The sequence below is a fragment of the Aedes aegypti genome, chromosome 2 (genome assembly GCF_002204515.2).
Source record: "Aedes aegypti strain LVP_AGWG chromosome 2, AaegL5.0 Primary Assembly, whole genome shotgun sequence".
Taxonomy (NCBI): Eukaryota; Metazoa; Arthropoda; class Insecta; order Diptera; family Culicidae; genus Aedes; species Aedes aegypti.
In genome coordinates this window covers 413,351,624-413,373,530 of record NC_035108.1, presented here as the reverse complement: position 1 = coordinate 413,373,530, position 21,907 = coordinate 413,351,624, and the positions used below count along the sequence as shown (strand labels likewise).

Here is a 21,907-nt window from a genome sequence, read left to right as displayed (position 1 = left end):
TGTCCTTCGGGAGTATTATTGGATTATGTGCGTCAGAAGTAACGTATTTTCACGCGCTAATTCTACCCCGCATACGCAGTACACGATTCTCGTCGAGAAATGGATTTAATGTAAATATAGAGCTGCTTTTAGGAATCATTTTCTGATCAGCTATTGGTCGTAAGAGGACGCTTATTTCTTCTAGATATGCTGTGATTTGGGCTTGTCGGTAAAGAATGTTCGAAGCTTGTTGCAACTCATTTCTAGAAAGAGGACCTGTACTGCTTCCAGTTTTACTGATCTTGCTTCGAATGTTTGAGACGAATCTAATAACCATCGCCGTTACTCCTAGCATGTGTTTCCATGTTGAGAATCTCTCCACTTGTAACAGAGGTTCTGGAGCCACGTAGTGATATAAAAGACTTGCTCGAAGCTCCTCTTTTGTCGAATTGGTTGAAAATGGTTCAGTAGGCCAATGTTCACGTGTAAGGCGTAAAAATTCAGGTCCTTTAAACCATCTACTGTTGCAACTGAGATCTATTTGTCTTTTCCATTTTGTAGCCTCATCTGCAACGTTATTCTTGGACGCTACCCATCGCCAGCTTTCCACATCTGTTACCTCTAGTATTTCACTGACACGCCATGCTACGTACGGGGAGTACCTACGATGATCCGACCTCAGCCAGCACAAAACATCACGGGCATCGGTCCAATAGAAGAATTCGTCAATTTTGAAAGACAATGCTTTCGATATGGTACGGGCAAGCCTTACACCGATGACCGCACCCTGCAGTTCCAGCCTCGGTATAGAGACAAATTTAAGTGGTGCTACTCGCGATTTCGCTCCGACAATAGCACACTCTACTGCGTCGCCTTGTTGGAACCGTAGATACACTACCGCAGCATAACCCAATTCACTGGCGTCCACGAATGTATGCAACTGGATCACAGTCTCGGAACTTAAGGAAGTTACAGAACGGTAGCAGCGAGGAATCGAGACATCTTGGACTTTCGGTAGAATCCGCAACCAATGTTCCCATTTCTCGTGCAAGTTGTTTGGAATTTCATCATCCCAGTCTATAGACGATCGCCATATCTCTTGAAATAGTACTTTCAGGAAGATCAGCACGTTGGATAACAGGCCCAGAGGATCGAATATGGACATGAGTGTTCGTAACACTTCACGTTTAGTGGGAACACGCTCCCCTGCTAAGAGCGGAGTGCTATGTTTAGACGACAGTTTGTAGATGAAGCTGTCGGTGTCCGTACACCACCACATCCCGAGAACTTTCTCAGTGGCTAGCTCGGACCCGATGTTTAGGCTTTTCTGTTCCGTTTTTTCTTGCTCAAGGGCTTGAACGACAGCTGGTGAGTTGGATATCCAATTTCTAATTTGAAAACCGGCTTTGGCGTGTATGCCTCGAACGTTTTGCGCCAATTGGATGGCCTCTTCCTCCGTTTCGACGCTTACCAGCATGTCATCCACATAGTGTTGTTTGGTAATAGCTTCCACTGCCCTAGGGTATTTATCTGCATACTTTTCGGCATTCACATTTTTTATATACTGGGCACAACTCGGAGAGCAACATGCCCCAAATGTCATGACTTGGGTGACAAACGTGCTGGGTGCATCATCTGCAGGATTCTCCTTCCACAAAATTAATTGGCAGTACTGGTCTTCCTTGGCGATTCGCACCTGCAAAAACATCTCTCTGATGTCTCCGCTGATCCCAACTTTGTTTTCACGAAACTTGTACAGCACATCATTCAACGGTACAAGTTGATCCGGTCCTTTTAATAACATGGAATTTAAGGACAATCCGTTTGTCTTCGCTGCCCAGTCCCACACAATTCTTACTTTTCCCGGTTTATTGGGGTTAAATACGGGAAATATTGGTATATACCATTTACGGTCCATTTTTGACTTCTCTTCTGCTTCTGTGAGTTTTCTAATATAGCCGAGCTTCAGGTAATCTTCAATTTTTGCTCTTACCATGTTCCCAAGCAAAGGGTCTTTTTTCATTCTGGACTCTAAACAGTGAAACCTTTGCAATGCCACGGGCTTACTGTTAGGTAAACGGAATTCATCATACTTCCAGAGCAGAGGGGTTTGATAATTACCACTTTCCGTCTGAGTAATCGAACCGAGGATCTGATTTGCTCTTTTGTCTTCTCTGGATATCAAAGGTGTTTCGGGTCTGGTAATACCTACTCCTTCTAGTGGAAAATATTCACGCATGGCACGCCCCAACGAATCAGCTGAGCTTTCATCACACAAACACGCTTGAATGCTGTGATATCCAAGAAACGAATCATTTGTCTCCGATCCTCCGTGAATTACCCATCCAAGACGAGTTTTAGTAGCAACGGGTTCATACATTAGTCCTTCTCGTCCTTTCAAAGGGTAGCTTAGGTTTGCGTTGTTCACTCCTATAAGCAGTCTCGGTTGCGCATCTTGGTACGATTCTGCTGGTATTCCACGTAAGTGTTGATACTGATCACAGAGCTCCCGCATGTTGAGAGTTTGGCAGAACAGATCTAAACTAGAAACCGTGTGTACTCCCCGTATTGTGTATTTTTGATGGTAGTCTTTGGTTCCTGAGATCTGCATAGTTAGATTATCCGATTCGTTTTCCATGCGACTTGTGTTTGCAGTCCACTTGATGCAAAGAGGTTCACGTTCGCCGGTGACCTCTAACTCCTTTGCTAATGTCGAATCTATAAAGCTAAGCGAAGACCCGTCATCAAGAAAGGCGAAGGTCTTCAAACACTTTCCTGGTCCATATAACACAACAGGTACAACTCGAAACAGTAGCTTGTTAGTTGGTATGTGATGCGTGTTGCAATGACTTTCAGCCGTTGCTCTTGGTGTCGAATCTTCACTACTGAGGGGCGCCGAGGCCACGACATCGCGCTGGTTATTATGTAGTAAGTAGTGGTGCTTGTACTCGCATCCGTTTTTGCCGCAGAGTTGTTGAGATTTGCACGCCCCTTTATGGGTCCGCAAACATTTCCTGCATAAGCCAAATTCCTTGATAGTGGCCCACTTGGAGTTATAGCTTAGTTCTCCAAATCGCTGACATTTTTCAACACCGGGACAACTGCCTTTGCACACCAAACAAATTTTGTCTAATTTGTTGGACGACGACGCGTTAGAGAGTTCTAATTTACCATCTAAATCTTCGGCGTGTACATGCAAATATGCTGGTTGGTTTTTACCGGAACGATATACCTTTGATTCACTAGGCAATGCGACAAGGGGGCAAATGGTTTCCGCGAGCTCGTACAGCCACGAGGAGAAAACGGAAAGGTTAATGCTTGCAAAATCACGTCTATACTTGGCCCACTCGAATTTGATAGATGGCGGAAGTTTATCCACAAGTTCGCGAAGCAGTGCAATATTATATGTGTACTCTTCCAATTGACATGCTTCGATGGTAGCACACAAGTTCTGTACGGCTAAAGAGAACTCGATGATCGTATCCAATTTATCAACTTTTGGCGCAGGTGTAGAACTGATTTTAGCCATAAGGTTATGCACAATAACTTCGGGGTTTCCAAATCGCATTTTTAGTGTAGCGATAATTTGGGGAACATTAGAGGGGTGCATTAACATGCATTTCACCGCTTCGTGTGCCTTTCCTGTGAGGCACTTTTGTAAACGCACGAGATTCTCCTCTGGTGTAAAGCCACACATATTGGTAGTAGTCGTAAAAGACGATAAGAACAACGGCCATTCTTCTGGGGTTCCGCTAAAGATTGGCAGCTCACGTGACACTGCTTGACGCGCGACCACTTGACTCCGTGTCAAATTGTTACAGTCGTCCTCCAGTGTTGTAACATGGCTTGGGTCTTCATTTCTCAATCGTCGGTTGTGGATGACACGTGTTGGTGATTCAATTCTCATTCGACTAAATCCAGGGGATATGCAACGTGGTTGAATGGATGGATCTGGTTGAGAGAAGATAACATTGGGTTGCGCTGTTGAATTTGCTTGGCGTTGTGGAGGGAGAGCTCCACGCTGATGGTACGGTGCTCCTTGCTGAATACGCTGGGTGAAATCAAGCAAGCCGTGCCGCTGTTGGATAGGTGGTTGCGGTACACTTGTATTTTCTCTCTGCACCCCAGTAGCCATTCGATGTTGAACAGGAACATGATCGTTATTCATTCCAATATTCAACCACTCGTCCACTATACCTTCTCGGTTCTCTTCTTCGACGTCTATAACTGATGACGTTTCGCTGGCAATTTCCATCAACAGATTGTACCGCTTGTGAAGGTACTCCTTTTTCCTCGCATATTCCTGCTCCTGTAACTGTCTCTCTTCGTCGAGCATTTGCATTTGCAATTTCAACCTTAACTGTTTCGTAGACTGCTTCGAAGACCCTGAGTGTTGACTTGATGTTTCGCCGAAAGCTTGCTTCAGAATGTTTCGTGGGTGATCGGATGTCAACCTCGGTGGCTCATTCGAAATGTGTCCTAACAACGGAACGGTGGCTGGAACGATGGTACTCGATGCTAGAGGAATGTTCACCATTGATGCAACTGGTTGATTGCGGTTTGAAGATACTATTGGATGCTGGTTTTGACCGGTCGATATCGGGTATGCTGCGGATTCTTGTGACGCCGATGGGATAGGCAAAGTCAATGGTGTGGTCGCGTAAGTCTGAACATTACTAGATAACGTGAAAGTACTTGGAGGCATTAGCGTGGTCTTATTCATAACACCAGCTGCGTTGGTTGTACTTAACGGTGGAAACATATGGTTTGAATCGACATGCGTTAACATCGAGATGTTGGTGCCGTCAACCACAGCTGCATGCGGCAACGCGAATTGACTAGGACTTTGGGGCCTGATATTCAGAGGCACCGATGTCACTCTAACGGTAGGATTGGTACACGTATGTGTGCTCACTGGCAGCCTGGCAGGGTCATGAATCGCTGAACTCTTCTCTTTGGCTCCCTTAACTGGTTGACAGGTTGGACAGAGCCAATCTCGATCAGCGACGTCTTGGTCGACAGACACACATGCGAAATGATACCAGTCGTTGCATTTGTCACATTGGACCATTCGTGTGTTGTCTTCATTCGTACATGCCTTGCAGTGATGGTTTTGATTTATTGCATCGCCTTCACGCCTAGTCCTTGTACCGCTAGCTGCTGACGCGGATCTCGTTTTCATAGGTGTTCGCCCAATCATCTTGTAGATGATAATTTTAATTTGTTGACTTCCGAGTCAACAAGGAGTGAATAATGAGCGGTTTTCTGATTTTTTAATTCCCCTTTTTATTGCGAGAGTTAAAATTATCCTAAAAATATAAATATTAGGATATGTGTTTTAATTCAATTTTAGCCACTTACATTTAGTTCATTCCCATTATTCTCCTGGGTAGACACACTCCTTAGATCAATTATCGGTTCTGCGAGGCTCCTGTAGTTAGAATGAATTATATTGTAGTTTTAAATCCAAATCTAACCGACAGTCCACAGTTCAATTGATTATAGGTTATATAGGTAGCAACTAGTTCATTAATCTCAAATATAATATTGAATGTAACTAATTAGATCGTTACTACGATTTTTTTTTATAAATTCATAAATTCTTTTACTTTACGGCAGCACGCCACTTTCGCACTTATCACTCTTCTCATCTTTTCTATACCTGAGGCTAACTGACATCATTTGCTAAGTTTGACGTGAACGATGACCATAGTTAGTCAATGCAGATCGGTTTGATGTGGAGCGCCGACCGAGGGGTCGTGACACCTTTACTGAGGGAAGTACCTTGTTCGTGTTGGAGTGCAGGTACATCACACATCCTGCAGTGGAGATATGTCGATGGGTAAGAATTGTAGAGGTAGTATTTTAAGTGAATGAATTGTAGAGATCTTTACCCAGACATGAAATAAAAGAGAGGAGCTGGCTGGTAGCGATATCAGTCAGTAGCCTGCGGTGTGGAGCGAATAGCCTTGTTGTGTTGTAGTCGTTTTTTTTTCAACAGGTTATGGGCCCAGGAACGCCTGGAGGACGCTGAGGCGGCTTCAATGAGGGACCACGAGGAAGCACCTGGACGAGGAGACATGGCCTAGACGAGGAGGCAGAATCTCAGTGAGGAGATAGAGCCTGGACGGAAGGTGGAGTCTGGACGGGAGGTGGCTTGGACGAGGTGCCCAAGAGTTGGAGGCCAAGATGCTGAGAACGAGGCTGAAGGTGCGGATGCTGGCTGATCGGACGACGAGCTTGGAACAGCTGGAGGAACTTGGAAGTCAAGAGGAGCTTGAAGGACGGCGCGGTTGACCAAAAGGACGATGGTGCAGCTAGCCAGGAGAAGCTCGACTAGGAGGAGTTCAGTAGCTGGAGCTCGGTGCCAGGAGGAGCTTAGTGGACAAGAGAGCTCGGGTGGCAGATGGCGGTTTGAAGGTTGTGTGATGAGGAGGAGTGTTGGAGTGCAGGTACATCACACATCCTGCAGTGGAGATATGTCGATGGGTAAGAATTGTAGAGGTAGTATTTTAAGTGAATGAATTGTAGAGATCTTTACCCAGACATGAAATAAAAGAGAGGAGCTGGCTGGTAGCGATATCAGTCAGTAGCCTGCGGTGTGGAGCGAATAGCCTTGTTGTGTTGTAGTCGTTTTTATTTCAACAGTTCGGTAAAATTTTTGGCAGCTGTTAGGAATTCGTGAAAGAATCCTCTCAAAAAATCTTGATGTGAATCCTAGAGGCTCCAACAATGCTTCCATACATTCTGGAGGCTACTTCTTGAGGAATTATTTGACAGATTCCTCGACAAAAAGCTTCAGGAATCTTTCTCGAATTACCAATCGATCAAGTTTTCAGCTTGAACGACTGTCTGGTTTTCTAGATTTGCGCTTTTGTAAATTAAGATGTGGTTCGATGCATCTTCGCCTTAAAAGACTCCTCCAGGATTCTTGAAAATATTTCTCAAGAAATTGTCCCAGGGATTCGTCTCAATATTGCTTCAGCAATTTTGAAGGAGTGCGCAAAGGAATTTCTCCAGAATTTCTAGTTCTAATCTGAGACCTGGTAGCGAGACAGTTCTGGTAATGTTTCGAAATGGCAATGTCGGCATAATTCCTGACAGAGCTGCTAATTTTATTTAAATTGAATTTCTGGAGAAATCAGCGGAGAGCCTTTTGTAGAAAACTAAACAATAGTCTTTCAAAAAAGAAGTCCGAAACTCCTTCAAGATCTAAACCAAATATTATTATCTTATACAAAAGTGTGACAGTGCGTGTATTAGTTATTGAAAAAAAAAGCGTTACAGAGGGGGGAGGAGGGTCTAGAAATCCCGAAAAACGATGGACGTCATATTTGAATCGTCCCTTTACATAAATTCTTACTGGGTATTTTTCCTCTTCTATTTCTGTCGGAAATTCCACAATTGCGTTCAGGAATCATTTACAATTTTTTAAATCTATTCAATTTTACAATTCACTAAACAATCTTCCTTCATCATCGTAAATACTCTCGAACTCTTGCACAGTTTTAAAAAAATATATAAAGCATTTTTCCAGAAATTTGTTTCACAACGGCATATCAAAAATCTTGAATGAAATTTGGCGATTAGGCACGCCATTGATGATAAAGAATTTTGCCATAATTTCTTTCTCCAGAGTTGATGAATTTTGAATTTCCAGAAGCTTCTCTCTTCTGACTCAGTGACTAGCTTTTACGCATATCTTAATAATTAATCCCTTCAAACCTATACAAATAATTTCACCAAATTACAATAGATACGAAACATCATCAATGGGCAGAGTGCGTTTATAAAAAAAAAACTGGTAAATCGCACCGTACAAGATTTACCAGTTTTTTTTTTATAAACGCACTCTGCCCTTTGATGATGTTTCGTATCTATTGTAATTTGGTGAAATTATTTGTATAGGTTTGAAGGGATTAATTATTAAGATATGTTTCGAATTACTAGAGCTAATTTCATTAACAAGCCTACATAATATGTTGATTATAAGCACCATGTTTTATTTTCTGAACTTTTGTTTTGGACTTATGTTTGTATTTATAAAGTCACATTTTAGTTATTATTTGGTAACTTTTTTGACAATTTTAGCCACTAAAGTCACTATTATTTTGCTGTCTGACCACTACCAGCCCAGAAAAATCCTTTAAAGAAGAATAAGAAGAACAATTTCACCAAGGGTTTTTTTTCAGAGATTCTTCGGAAAATTATCTCCTCCTAAGCCATTTTATGCAGGAATTTATCAAGCCCCTTACGCAAGGATTCCTTTGGAATTTTCTCTACGAATTGTTCAAGGGATTGCACTAGAAGTTGTTCCAGTTCGAAACCCATCTAGAGTATTTTTTCACCAATAGGGTCCTGAAGTCCTGTCTGAATTTTAGTGCCAAACGCTTAAGTTTAGGCTAGAAGCACATGTTTACTCAATTTATAATGTCTTTCGTTTATTTAAGTCCAAAAACCTTGTTTTATGTTTTATTTTAGATTTTGACACACCCCTTGGCTTAAACTAAAATTTTGGGTGTTTTTTGTTTTCCATGTCCCTTCCGAAATGTCAGATAGGAACAACCCCAGTGTTAAAACTAAAACCCCTGTGGTGTTTTTGTCGACTAACAGAACGTCAAACGTGATCAAAAGTGTCAAGGTTCATTTATGGACCCGATTTTTGAATTAAAGTTTAAATATGTTCTTATAGCCAATATTTGTGCGGGCAAAATTGCTAAAGTAGCTGCAGCAAGAGTTGCAGTAACACGCCTTTTCGTGTTTTTAAATAAAAAAAAGATTTCATTAAACATTTTAGGATCCTATTCCATAAGTCATTATTCCAGGGATTCCTACAGGGGATATTTTGGGGATTGAAAGAAGTTCATCATGGTATTTCTATAAATTCTCACACCATTTCCTAATGAAGTTCCTTCAGAGATTTCCTCAGTCCTGATTCAGTTTTGATTCAAAAAATATAAATTTCAAAAACAACACAGATATTTTTCGGTTCAACATAAGGTTTTGTATTATTAAATACATTTATTATTAATTCATTTTTTTTTTATTTGTGTTCACGACTGATTCTAGAAACAAAACAATGTTTTTTAAAACAACATAGTGTTGTTGTTGAATTCAAAAAAATATATTATTATTATTGATTTTAAAATTCATTTCTCTGCGTGCCTGCATGGTACTATCCAGCTATCTAAGGATGCCCCAGCTAGTCTTCCATAGTGATTCGTACTGAAATTCCGATTTGGCAACGAATGAAAAGTGGAATTCTTCAACACTTTTCTCCAGGAAATCATCCAGCAGTCCAACTCTTCATTATTGCGAATGGATGTGAAAAATAATAATAGTGTCGGGATTTCCGCCAACGACTTTATCGCTAATTCTCCCACCCATTTCTCCATTCGGTTTCTACAAGAATTCTTACAGGAAATCCTACATGAAATCTAATCTATCCAGGAGCTCCTGTGGAGAATTTAGTAACCATTCAATCTATTTAAAAAAAAATATCTCTAAGGATTATTTAGAGAAGTTCTTTAGGAAACGCCTTCGAAAATTGTTCGCTGGCTACTTTACAAATCCCTTCAGGAACTTATCCATGGATTCCTCCAGAAATTCCTCAAGAATTTTCGTTCAGGATTTCCTCAAGTTGCTTCAGGAATTTCTTACAGAGATTTATTTAGGAATTTTCCAGCATATTATCAATTGTTTTACTCATGCAGCAGATTCCTCCAAAAATGCCTCGAGTTTATTTTCCATAGATTCTCTAAAAGTTCATTAAGAGCTTCCACCTGGAAATGCAACAGTAGTATCTCCGACTATCAATATTCACATACCACATTACTTCAGGGATTTTGTCAGCATATTATTTAGAATATCATTTGATGATTTTTCAATAATCATTCCATCATTATTATGTATTATTGATTATTATCTTTCTCTCAAAATTCTTATAAGGGTGGTTCAAAAAATCGTTTTTGATGCTCTTAACGGTTTGAGCTACACTGATATTGTAAGTTACATTCATTATCTACAACTTTACCGAGGACCGTTTCCAAGTCGGACGATTCAGTAAATCACTATTGATTTTTGTATGCGTTGAAATTCTGCTCAGCAGTCATCACTGGACACATGCAGTAAAACATATAGCCATGATGTGTGTGTGCTATCTTTCGCGCCAGATGCAGCAAAGTTCAGAAAAGGGAAATATAGGTAGTCGATCGCTAGTGGCGCTGTTATCACAAAACAGATTTATTTTATTAATACTTATTATTCAAGTTTTTGCTTGTTTGTTCTGTGCCATGTTGTAGAGAATGTTTTATTTCGGTTAGAAAAATAAATTTGACACTTATAGACCCGGTAGTCAAGCTGTCAGAGCGAGATAAACTAGATGTTGATCACACGAACAATAGCGACATTAGCATTCTAAGGCTAATGCTTCTACTGTTCAGAAGGTTAATGAGCACTGTTGAAAACGGTTTTCGGCAAAGTAGTAAGTGACGAATGTATCTAACAGTATGTAGGTATCAGCGAGCTTTAACCCTCAAGAACACATGGGCGAACACTACGACTGATTGGATGAATTGTTTGGCTTCCCTTATTAATTTCCATACAAACTTTGGAGGGCTAGTGCAATCTTAGTTTTCATCCAAATGAGCTCAAAAGGAAGGACACTCATAAGTTTATCTCAAATCGTTACAATTTTTTGAACCAGCCTGATACTTATTACTACCTAAATAAAATGAGAAAACATAATTAATTGAGAATTATTTATTGAAAGCTATAAAGCTGATCAATTTTACGATAAAAATATCTGCATACCAAAAATCAACGTACACCCACTGTAACTAACTGAATGACCTTCGCAAATATTCAGTGAACACTATATTCACTGCTGTCTACCGCTTCTCGGAATATGCAATTTGGTGTTGTTTCGGAATGATTAAACGGTTAATCTGTAAGCATAGTATTCCATCATAAACCTATTCTGTTGTGCAATTTAATGAATCATCATACACTCCCATACATTAAGTAAACGAAAATACGCACTTTCGTAGATTTTACCTCGGAGGTACGATGACGTATTATAACGTAAAGTATATGCTTTTCTAAGATATTTCTTTTAGTAAATATAATTTTGTTCTTTGGTACTTTTGGTTAAGAAATTCAAAAAACGTATATAAATGATTTTAGGTTAACGTTTAAAACTGTATGATTCCTCTCATGAAGCATAAAATTGTCTGCAAAACTTAACATCAATTATCATCAAAACCGTGCAAAATATTCTCGAACATGCGTATCGATTGGAATTATATTGAAAAATGCCAAAATGGATTGTAAGTTAGTATAGATCATAAACGAAAATCGAAACATTCGTGTACTCAAGACATTTGGAGGAATAATAAACGTATTTTATAACCAATACATTGGGACCCCCAAGTTATGTAGGTCAGAATTTGAAAGAACTCTCCTTCTCAGTTTGGTTTCACCGTTACACGAAAACAGCTACCAGGTGGATGAGCATGAATGTCCATCGAGCTGGTCAAAGTTAGGTGCGATATTCTTCGTATCGGAGAGTTTTCTCTGGAACCATCTTATCTGTATATGCATCGTCGTACTAAATCGCACTTTCTTCCAAGTGCGCCAGATCATGTGCGAATTTATCCATGTCTGATATTTAGAACCAAAGTGTTTTTTTATTACTTATCGTGTTTTAAACAATTCGAATTAAAAATATGCACTTTAAGCTGCACATTTATACTACTCATTCCAAATATCGTATTGTGTATAAAATATGAGAACAGTGAAGTATGTTGAGATATTTTCTAATAGTCAAATTTGTCACAAATTTATTCTTGACATTATCCTCTACTAATGGGAGTTTGGAATTCGTGAAAGAATCTTTGTGTAAAACCTGGAGGATCATCTTAAGGTTTTTCTTCACAGATTTTTCGAGAAAGAGCTTTAGGAATACTGCCAGTGATTTCTCACATTTAGAGGAGGTTAGGAACAGGAATTCGTGATTAGAAATTCATCCATGGGATGTTTAAAAGAATATCTGCAGAATTTTCAGAGCAAAAATCTCTTAGAAGTCTAACTCTGATGCTTCCAGTAGTTTTTAGGGGTCGCTCCGCAAATTCGCCCAAAGCTTCTATCAGGATTCCCAGAAAAATCCTCCATGGATTTTATCAGGAGATTCGCCGGGTAAATCTACCAACAACTTCTCCTGATGTCTTCTGCAACATTGCAAGAAGATCTTCGAGGTATTTCAATAAATTTGTCCAGCGTTTCCTCGTAAAGCTCTTTTATTTCTCTGAGAATTTCTTGCTTTCTGCGATGCAACGAAAACTTGAAACCATATAATGGTTTGATCTCCGAAAAAATCGTCCCAATTGTAAGGAATTTGTTTTTGAGAAATTCCTAGTAAAACTTTTGTTTAATCTTTCTAGGAACATCTAAAGAAATTAGAGGAGCAATGTCGAAAAAACGAAGAAAATTCCACACAGGCATAACACTTGGAATAATTTTCTAATACATCCATCGCCCTCTTCACACAATTATCATCTGGCTTTCTTGTTGCATGACATACGATTATAAAGGGTAACGGTCGTATTTTGGACCCCCTAAGGAAGTGATTTTAGTTTTTTGTCCTAATTAATTAATTGCACAGCGTAACCAAGTCAAAGAACATGTCAAAATGTAAAGAAAAACTTCCTCTACAAGATAAAAATGCCCATACGGTCATGTAGGATTCAAAAAACGTCGAAAATAATTGAATTGTGAAGCACTGTTTTTCATTATTCTGAGCACATCAATACATTTTGGACACTTAAAGTATATATATGGGCACCTGGCATTTTTTATCGTTTGGCGAAAATTTGTAAACTAGAATTTGGGGGGCGAAAGATCTAGAAAGGGGGCGAAAAAGCTAACACGGAAGCATTAGGAAATAATTACTCATAATCTTTTTAGGACACACATCTGAAGGTTAATCAATTTAAAACTTAACTAATTCCATGAATAATTTACCACAGACAAACAGACGTAATACTTAGAACAAATTTCGATCAACATTATAGCCAAGAGGACATGTACGCCCAATGCTAAAATCGGCGTTTCTGGCCGACGGGCCAACAGATGGCGGTAGTGTGTAAACGTCAAACACGAACAAAAACGATGCGAGCACTGCAGGCCACCTACCGTATTTTCGAATTAACCGTTAAAAAGGTGGTCGATGGACAATGATGAGAGTGTGACGTCTATTTGTATGTGATTTTACCTTGGGTCGATATATCTCTAATCAGGGTTTTTTTTTTTAAATTATGATAGACTATACTTTATAGTTGTCACACATATTATGCATTCAGGTTTTTTAATATCATGTTATTTTTAAGAATGGTCGGTATTTGAGATTTTGACAGAGTTGGAAGAATAGTCACAGATAACATTTAAAACACAACAGAATTTAAATGTACAAAACATGTATCTCAGACTTTTTAGAGCTTTTTGCAAAAGCCCAATATTTTATATAAGGATTTCTTATGTGGGAACTTTGCGGTTAAGAAGATAAAATGTTTTTCATTGACATCCAGTTTTTTACTGAAAAAATCTACAGTACCCATTTTGAAGTTTTGGATGCACTAATTCATATCATTTTTTATGGTACAAATAATTTTAGAGTCAAATTTTGTCAAATATTTTATTATATATTGCATTACAATATGAGTTCAAAAACATTCTGGATTTTCATATATTTGTTCATTGTTTTTAAATTGAATGAAAAAAAAGTCGTTCACAGAAACGTCAATCATTTATTGTTCCCAATTTCTGGAAATTATTGCAGTAATTTTAGAAATAAAAAGAAAAACTACCTTTGAAGTTTCAATGATGACGATGTTTACGATGACGGAGAGTTTAACATTAAGAAAATATTTTTAAATGTACATCATAGTTATTGCATCATGATTCTGTGGATATGCGAGTCGAATACATTTTTGGACGTACAGCACTTAATTAAATAAATTATTGAAATCACATATCAGGGGGGTGATTCTAGATAAATGTTGACCTCAAGGGGGCGAAAGTTGAAAAAGTTTGGGAAGCACTGCTCTAGGAGGTCTTCTGAAGATTCCTAATATAGTTTTTCTAAAGTTCCTATCCAATGTTTTCCAAGAAATTCCTTCGGAAAATCCTGCAGGATATTTCAGGGATTCGATTGATTATTTTTCAATTTACCTGAAGGATCTTCCTAGATTTCCTCAAAAGTCCAGGAGTTCCGAAGAAATTCCTGAGAGACTCTAAGGAGGAATCTCTGGAATAATCCCTGAAGGCAACCATATAGAAGGTTGAAATCTTAAAATAACCCTGAACGTATTTTTACCTTGAATTTTGTTTGAATTCTTCAAGAATTAAATTTAGCCCTGCCCTTAGGTGATGGGATTGACGGTGACTTATTAAGTGATTACATATTGTTGATATTGTGAAAAATTACTCTAATTTTAACTTATAAAATGTAAGCTAGTCTAATAGTTTTAACTTAAATAATGACATGTGTTTCAAAGCTTAAATATATTTTACACTTGATTTATCACACCTTCAGCATGAGTTTAGTTACTGTCGCATGATCTAACACCAGATAACAACGCGTAATGCTGGAGGGACCGGCAGGGCCTACTACCAGTCTCTACTAACACTCAAATCACTAACAAGACTAGGAAACCAACGATCACCTTCGTCAGTAGCACTATTTCTAATAGTAGTATTAGTTCAATATACATAAATCTTTTTCAGTGGACCACGAGGCGCAAGAGTGGGTGCGGGTGGTCTGTGCGTCTCACAGGTCATTGAAAATAGACATTTATGTTATAATTTACTAACAATGTAGTAATTATTACCTTAGTAATACCGTAAGGTGCCGTAATTCAGCGCATCGCCTAAATCCGCGTATTTGGTCCAAAATTTGTCGAAAATTAAGAAATATTAGGAAATTTGGGTATGGGCGCGTTCTACCAACTCGGTCGAGACAGATTTCTTGAGTGAACAAGTTACAACATGGACGTTCTAAAGTTCCAGAATAAAGTGTTGTGCTTGTGGGGAGCATTTGAAGATGGGATGGATTCGCGTTCGTGCTTTACTTCTGCTTATCTATAAAGTTATATACAATAACCGACCCTTAGCTTAACTATTTAAATTAACAGTTGTAAATACAATAATCGTTTTGAGCTTGCTAAAATGTCGTCGCGTTAATTTTATCATAATGATCTTTTATCTACATCCGTCGAACCATTCTGAATGGCCGTTGTGAGAATATCACTAATCAATTAAGAATCTCACATGCAATAAAGCTGGATTGTCATACATTGAAACATCAAAGTTCTAGCTCTTTCGGATTCATTTTTTGTTGTTTATCATTAGTTTCAGGGATTGTTATCGTGGGAATCCAAAGAGCGAATTTTGTATTACTTCAATGTAGGCCAATACTGCCATAAAGCATGTAAAGGCATGGAAAGGCATCTCTTATCGCATCTCTTGTACATCAATAAAATAAAATAAAATTCTACAAGAATTAAATTTAGGAGGAAAACTTAGGGAAATCGCTGGAAAATTCACTAAACGAGTTCTTGAAGCGCTTAAAAATTTATAAAAGTATTTTTGGAGTAATTTCAGTGGGGGAAGAGTTATCCTTAGAAAAACTACAGTTTGAATTCTTAAAGGTAAGTCTTGGAGGAATTTCTTAGGAAGTATTTTAAATAATCTTGAACTACTGGAGAAACATTTTGTGTTATGTGTTATTAAGGAAGTTCCAATGAAATACATTATGAATAAAAAACAACGTCGCATTTTCTGAGAAAATCTTATTAAAACTCTTATCTTCTGGTTCATTTTTTATTTGTTTTTATTTCCCTGATTCATTTTTGTTCTCTTGTTAGTTCCTCTTTTGGTCTTTTTTAGGCACTCAGCGACAAGCCATGCATGAGAGAAAATTTAAAAAAAAAACCAATTCCTCTGAAGTGAGATGAAAGCGATAAGAAGTCATATCTTCTTTCAAAGTTAAGTGTTTTTCATGCTTGGTCAATGGTCATAAAGACTCAACATTTAAGTGGCATTTATGAATCTATATAAATAAAAACGGAATGGTGTTTGTTTGTCACAAAATTGCTTGAGAACGGGTTAACGAGTTGGAATGATTTTCTCCGTTTTGTTTGTCTGGGAGTTCCGACGTGTTCATTGTTAAGTTCACCAAATATAACTGAATGATAATCCCCTCTTAGCGTTGAACCAGGTTACCTTATTAATTATAAGAAAATTTCTTCACTTTGTGATAATATGATTTGAAATAAAAACTAAAGATTTTACTCCGCTCTCGAACATGGCTCAAACTTAAATAACTGTCTTTATTCACCTCTTTAATGAATGTTCGAATCCTCTGAGCAGAATCTCAAATAGAGAAACTTAAAAGTAGATGGAGTACCGTGTACCTTTTAATTCCGCTCCTAAATGCTTATCTTTGACAGATACGCGTATTTCGACTACCACTTGCAGTCTTCTTCAGTGCCAGTTACTCGTATCCACTGTGGTATTCGAAATACGCGTATCTGTCAAAGATAAGCATTTAGGAGCGGAATTAAAAGGTACACGGTACTCCATCTACTTTTAAGTTTCTCTGTCTTTATTCAGTTGATCTCGCCAGAAACTCATAAACATCGATTTTATCGAAAGCACTCTAAAAACTATTAACCATTACTTTCGTGTGCACAAATTTTTCAAGAAATTCACCGGTCAAAACAAAAAGGTTCAACGATCAAAACAAAACCTTCCCGATTTAACCAATTTCACAAATTTCCTTTGTTTAAGACCGAGAAGTCAAAAGTGATGCACTCAAATAAAACCATTGGATTTGAGCTTTTTCTTTCAAAACAAATGAAATATAAGAGAACGGTATTTGATAAGAATTATTTATTTGAAGCTGTGAATCCGATAAATTTTACGATAAAAATATCTGTTTCTTCGAGATCTGGTATAAACTTTGTTTTCTAAATAGCATACCAATAATTAACGTACACCTGATGTAACAAGTAAAACACCTTCGCAAGTATTCACTGCTGTCCATCGCATCTCGCAATATGTAGTCGTGTAGTTCCGGGATGATTTGATGGTTAATCTAGAAGTATTTGAACATAAGCCTATTTTTGTGCAATCTAATGAATCATCATACACTCCCGTACATTAAGTAAACGAAAATACGCAGATTAGTAGATTTTACTTCGGAAGTGCGCTGACCTATTATAACATAAAGTGTATGTATATCTAAGATCCTTTTTTATTCAAAATATGGTTAAGTTCGCCTGAACTTTTGGTTCTAAACTGTAACAAACATTCGTGATTTTAGGTTAACGTTTAGAACCATATGATTCCTCTCATAAAATATAACATTGTCTACAAAACTTAACATCAATTATCATCAAAAACGTACAAAATATTCTAAAAGTAAGTATCGATTGGAAGTATATAAAAAAATGCCAAAATGGATAGTAAGTTAGAATAGATCCTAAACGAAAATCGAAACTTTCGTGTACTCAGACATTTGGAGGAATAATCAACGTAGATTATAACCAATTCATTGGGACCTCCAAGTCATGTAGGTCAGAATATGAAAGAACTTCCCTTCTCAATTTGATTTCACTATTATGTTAAGAAGTTAAGTTAAGCCACTCGCGCTCAATGCACTCACTGTTCGACGACGATACACGCGCATAAGCAAAGTAGAATCGCTATGATTCCCAAGCCCGAAGCATCGATAAACCTTTTGGCTTTGGGTGCCTTGTATCCGAATTCTAGTTGGGAGGTGAAGAAAATGCAGAGCAAAATCGAACTCAGCCGCGTCTAGCTGCTGGTTAGTCGTTTCCTTTTCACGCTCGGGTTCGGTAATTTTCAAAGATTTTCGTCCAGCATGAAGTCCTGCTCGTCCTGGCGGTCTGGCAAGCAGACGAAAAATTCGAACAAGTTCAGCACCGGTCCGCGGGAAAACGGATTCTGGTAGCGGCCACGTTTGTCCCGCAGATAAGGATAGCGCTTGTAGTTAAACATCTCGTTGGTTGTAAGATTCATGCATGCATGGAGGATCTGCAAAAGACGATAGGTATACGGTTGAATTGGGTCTGGGTTATTTGGTATACGGGCATTTGGCATAACAGTTTTCAATCAAGAACAGGTAACCTCTGAAAAAAGGGACAAAATTCCAAATGACCGTTATGCCAAAGCAATCTCTGTCAAATGGTCCGTTTCCGGTTAAATCAACTCTGATATCAAATTCCTACACTTACCGAAGTGCACGTCAGAATCCATCCTAGTCCACAGAAAACGAATGCCTCCACCAATCCCAACACGTACAGCAAACTAAATCCTTCGATCATAACGCAATAACAGGCAAAGTAGATTGTGAAAGAGCAATTGATTGCTACACTCAGAACAAACAGCAGGAACCACATGCGGTTACGCAGCCCGACGCAATTGTAGATAAACGGACAATGGTGATCGAAGTACGAAACACATCGGTTGCATATACGGCAATGCTTTGCCCGGAGTGGTCTCAGACATCGACAGCTATGACACAGCCGAGACAAAATCACGTTACGTTTCTTCCACTTGTCGAAGTATGGAATTTGCTTGATGGCTCGATAGTAGGTATCGGAGTTCAGCGGAATGTATCCGGGGTCTCGACGATTAGCAATGATCCAGCTGATCCACATGACCGCATTCCAGTAGATGAAACAATAGTGTGATCTTCGCAGTACGTTCCACGTGATTGGAATGCACTGAAAAATAAAAATCATGCCATCAAATAAGTACTTAGAACTAATCTAAATGCATACCCTGATCATGTACATCGGATAACCCCAAAGGAGTACCGAAAAAAGAAACAAGATCAATGGACCCTTGGATGCACCAGCGCCTCCAAACAGCAAGCTCCAAATCTCCGAGATCGGAGGCATCCATCTGGACTTCTTCTTGATCTCATTGTGCAGCAGTTTTACCACATCGTTGTTGCGATGACTTTGAGCCAACATCAACGGAGTTTTCCCATTCTTGTCTCGTGGTTCCAACTCCAGATTGCGCTTTTCACACAGGATCTTCACACATTGTAAATTCCCAGACAGACAGGCCAGGTGCAACGGAGTCGATCCGAAGTTATCCGTTTTCTGGAGATCTACACCGGAGTATAACAGAAGCCTAATCAAGTCGGCATGACCTTTGTACGCTGCCCAATGAAGAGCCGTATCGCCATTGATATCCGTTAGATGGTTCTGAGCACCCATGCCCAACAAGTAGGCCGCAGTTGCCGTTCTACCATACATACAAGCCGTCATCAACGGAGTCAACCCTTTGAAATCCGCGGCATTCACTGCCACTCCAGCTTGCAACAGAACTTGAACTACAGCTGCATGGCCTTTCCTGCAAGCCCAATGAATAGGCCTTGGACCCTGCGTTCCCAGACATGGTAAGTCAACCGGAGCATTGCGCTCCACCAGGTAACGCATCATCTCCACATTGCCATCCAAAGCAGCCCAATGAGCTGGAGTGTACCCATGTTTATCACGAGCACTCAACGCTTCCGGGCCAACCTTCTCCACCAGTTTCTCGACCTCCGATAGCTCCCCGGCCTTGATCACGTCAAAGATGTCGTCCATGCTGCTCTGGATCAAGATCTCGGTACTATCGGACCGGGACAACAGGTTACTGTCCTTCTCCTGGGTCGGTGTCTTCTCTTCCTCGGTGTGCGGATGCTCATCATTCTCCTCCGTCACCATGTTGCATGATGCCGTCAATGGGAGCGCCCACACAAGTGTGCGAGCGCTGCCTGGACTCGGATGCACTCGGGACTGCGTTTTGATTCCGTTATCGAGCGCCACTTTCACACGGAAACCTGCGTTGGGGATGTAGGGGATGACCTGACCTCGTCTGTTGCTAGCGCGATTCTAGGGGTCCTGAAGAAAAGAACATGTGGTGATTTGAACAATTATAATGATAAAATGTAACTTTCTACAAGTCACCTACGAGACGGATCCTGTGAAAAAATTGGATTAAATGTTCGAACCCTACCTTATTCCAGAAGTGGTCCGATCCGTACACGAATATTGTCAGAATATCGATTGAGTTTACATGGTATCAAAAACACGACACTAGCGCGTCATGCGCAATGGGAACGTATCCTCGCGGAAAATGTTATTCGACATCTACACCGATATCATACGAATTTATTGATATAGGTCAGTATTTCCACATCATGCAGTATTTGGCAGTTGTACTAAAGAACTTTTATAACCATATTAAACCTTTACTTGCCCAATAAATACAGGTATACCCCTAAATCTCTGTTACTACTAACATACTCGCCTTACTAGGACATTTTAATTTAAAACTCAATGTAATAGTTCAATAATGTTTATTTAATAATTGAGAATTATGAATAGAATTATCAAGGCTGGTTGCGACTGAGTGTCTTGATAATAGCAGTCTTTGAGAATTCTTGCTTGAAAAAAGGCACCAAATAGGGACTATGAAAATACAAAGAGCTAATAAAAATAGACGATAAGAGTTTAATTCACCATAGAATCTGACCAGATATTTAATGAAGAAAATTTCTAAGACTTATTGTTGGAAATTTCTCATGGCATGACGACAAATATTTTTGTAAGTAAAGTTATAAAATGGAAATTCACATTTACTTTTTAAAAAGCGGTAGCGGTAAAACAGAATTAATTTATTGGTCTCCTAATTTAAAGGAATTTACCTGACTAAAAGAACTGAATTATGCTGATACCGCGCAATAATAGTTGTCCGTCGTAGTCACTCAGTTTGCATCCGGTGCACTAACAGCGGTGTTGGGTTCTTGCATTACGCTCGGTTCAACGTGGCAATGATAACAATTGCTGTTCTGGGCTGCCTGGATGGTTATGTCGGAGACTTGTATTATTTTTGCTATCCCGAGTGAGATCACGACAAACTTTACTGCATGTATTTTTACATATTTTGATCATAAATTAATTTAGATATGATGATATGTTACTACCATCTATTGTAGTAAGGCATCTGGCTATAGTACTGCAATATTATGAAAAGTGATTTAATCAAGATTGTACTTTTGTTTTGAGGAGCAGTCTCCTGTATGAAGGGCCAAAATTAGATGTGCGGACCCACAAGCAGTGACACTTGCCCGAAAAACGCGGCAAGGGAAAAGAATCTCTTTCCAGAAGAAAGTTTTCACGGACAACTGTAAAGTCATAAGCCCTCGATTGACAGAATACTCCCAATAGATTGTCGAAGGGCCCGCCTCAATCAATGAAATGTTAACAACAGGCAGGAGGCTACCTATCCAGATCATGTCTATCGGGTGCTCTGTCGGTCCCTCCCGTATCCCGTTGTTTGTAATACGCAATCAATTATAATTCATCTTACCATCAGAAATTAAACGATATATTTGCCCAAAGTTTTCTTCAGATATTACTGCTGAGATTTCTTCAGAGGTTATTTTATTGATTTTCTACGGACTTTCTAAGGATTTTCCTCCAAATATTTCGATGGTTTTCAATGTTTCAAAGAATGATCACATGAATAACAGAAATTCAGTCCCAGATAGCCGTAGTGGTAAACGCGCAGCTATTCAGCAAGACCAAGTTGAGGGTCGTGACCTCAAATCCCGCTGGTCGAGGATCTTTTCGTAAAGATAATTTTCTCGACTTCTTAGGGCACATATTATCTACTGTCACAATGGGCAATTGGCAAATAAAGCTCTCAGCTAACTGTGGGAAGTGCTCATAAGTACACTACGCTAAGAAGCAGACTCTGTCCCTGTTGTGGCCTAACACCAGAAAGAAGAAGCGCTTCAGAGTTTTTATCAGGAACTTTTTCAGAAGTTTTTTAAGAAAGTTTTCACGAA

General features: G+C 39.1%; 1 protein-coding gene across 1 annotated transcript; it reads right to left on the bottom strand.

The window, feature by feature from the left end:
* Positions 1–16,911: 16,911 nt before the first annotated feature.
* LOC5569080 (probable protein S-acyltransferase 23) lies at positions 16,912–20,866 on the bottom strand. The gene is made up of 4 exons (XM_021839652.1): positions 20,846–20,866; positions 18,843–19,946; positions 18,294–18,785; positions 16,912–18,093 (listed from the first exon to the last, which is right to left on the bottom strand). The coding sequence occupies exons 1-4, from the start codon at positions 20,864–20,866 to the stop codon at positions 17,902–17,904; spliced, it is 1,809 nt and encodes a 602-aa protein (XP_021695344.1). The 3' UTR covers positions 16,912–17,901.
* Between the last annotated feature and the right edge of the window lie 1,041 nt (positions 20,867–21,907).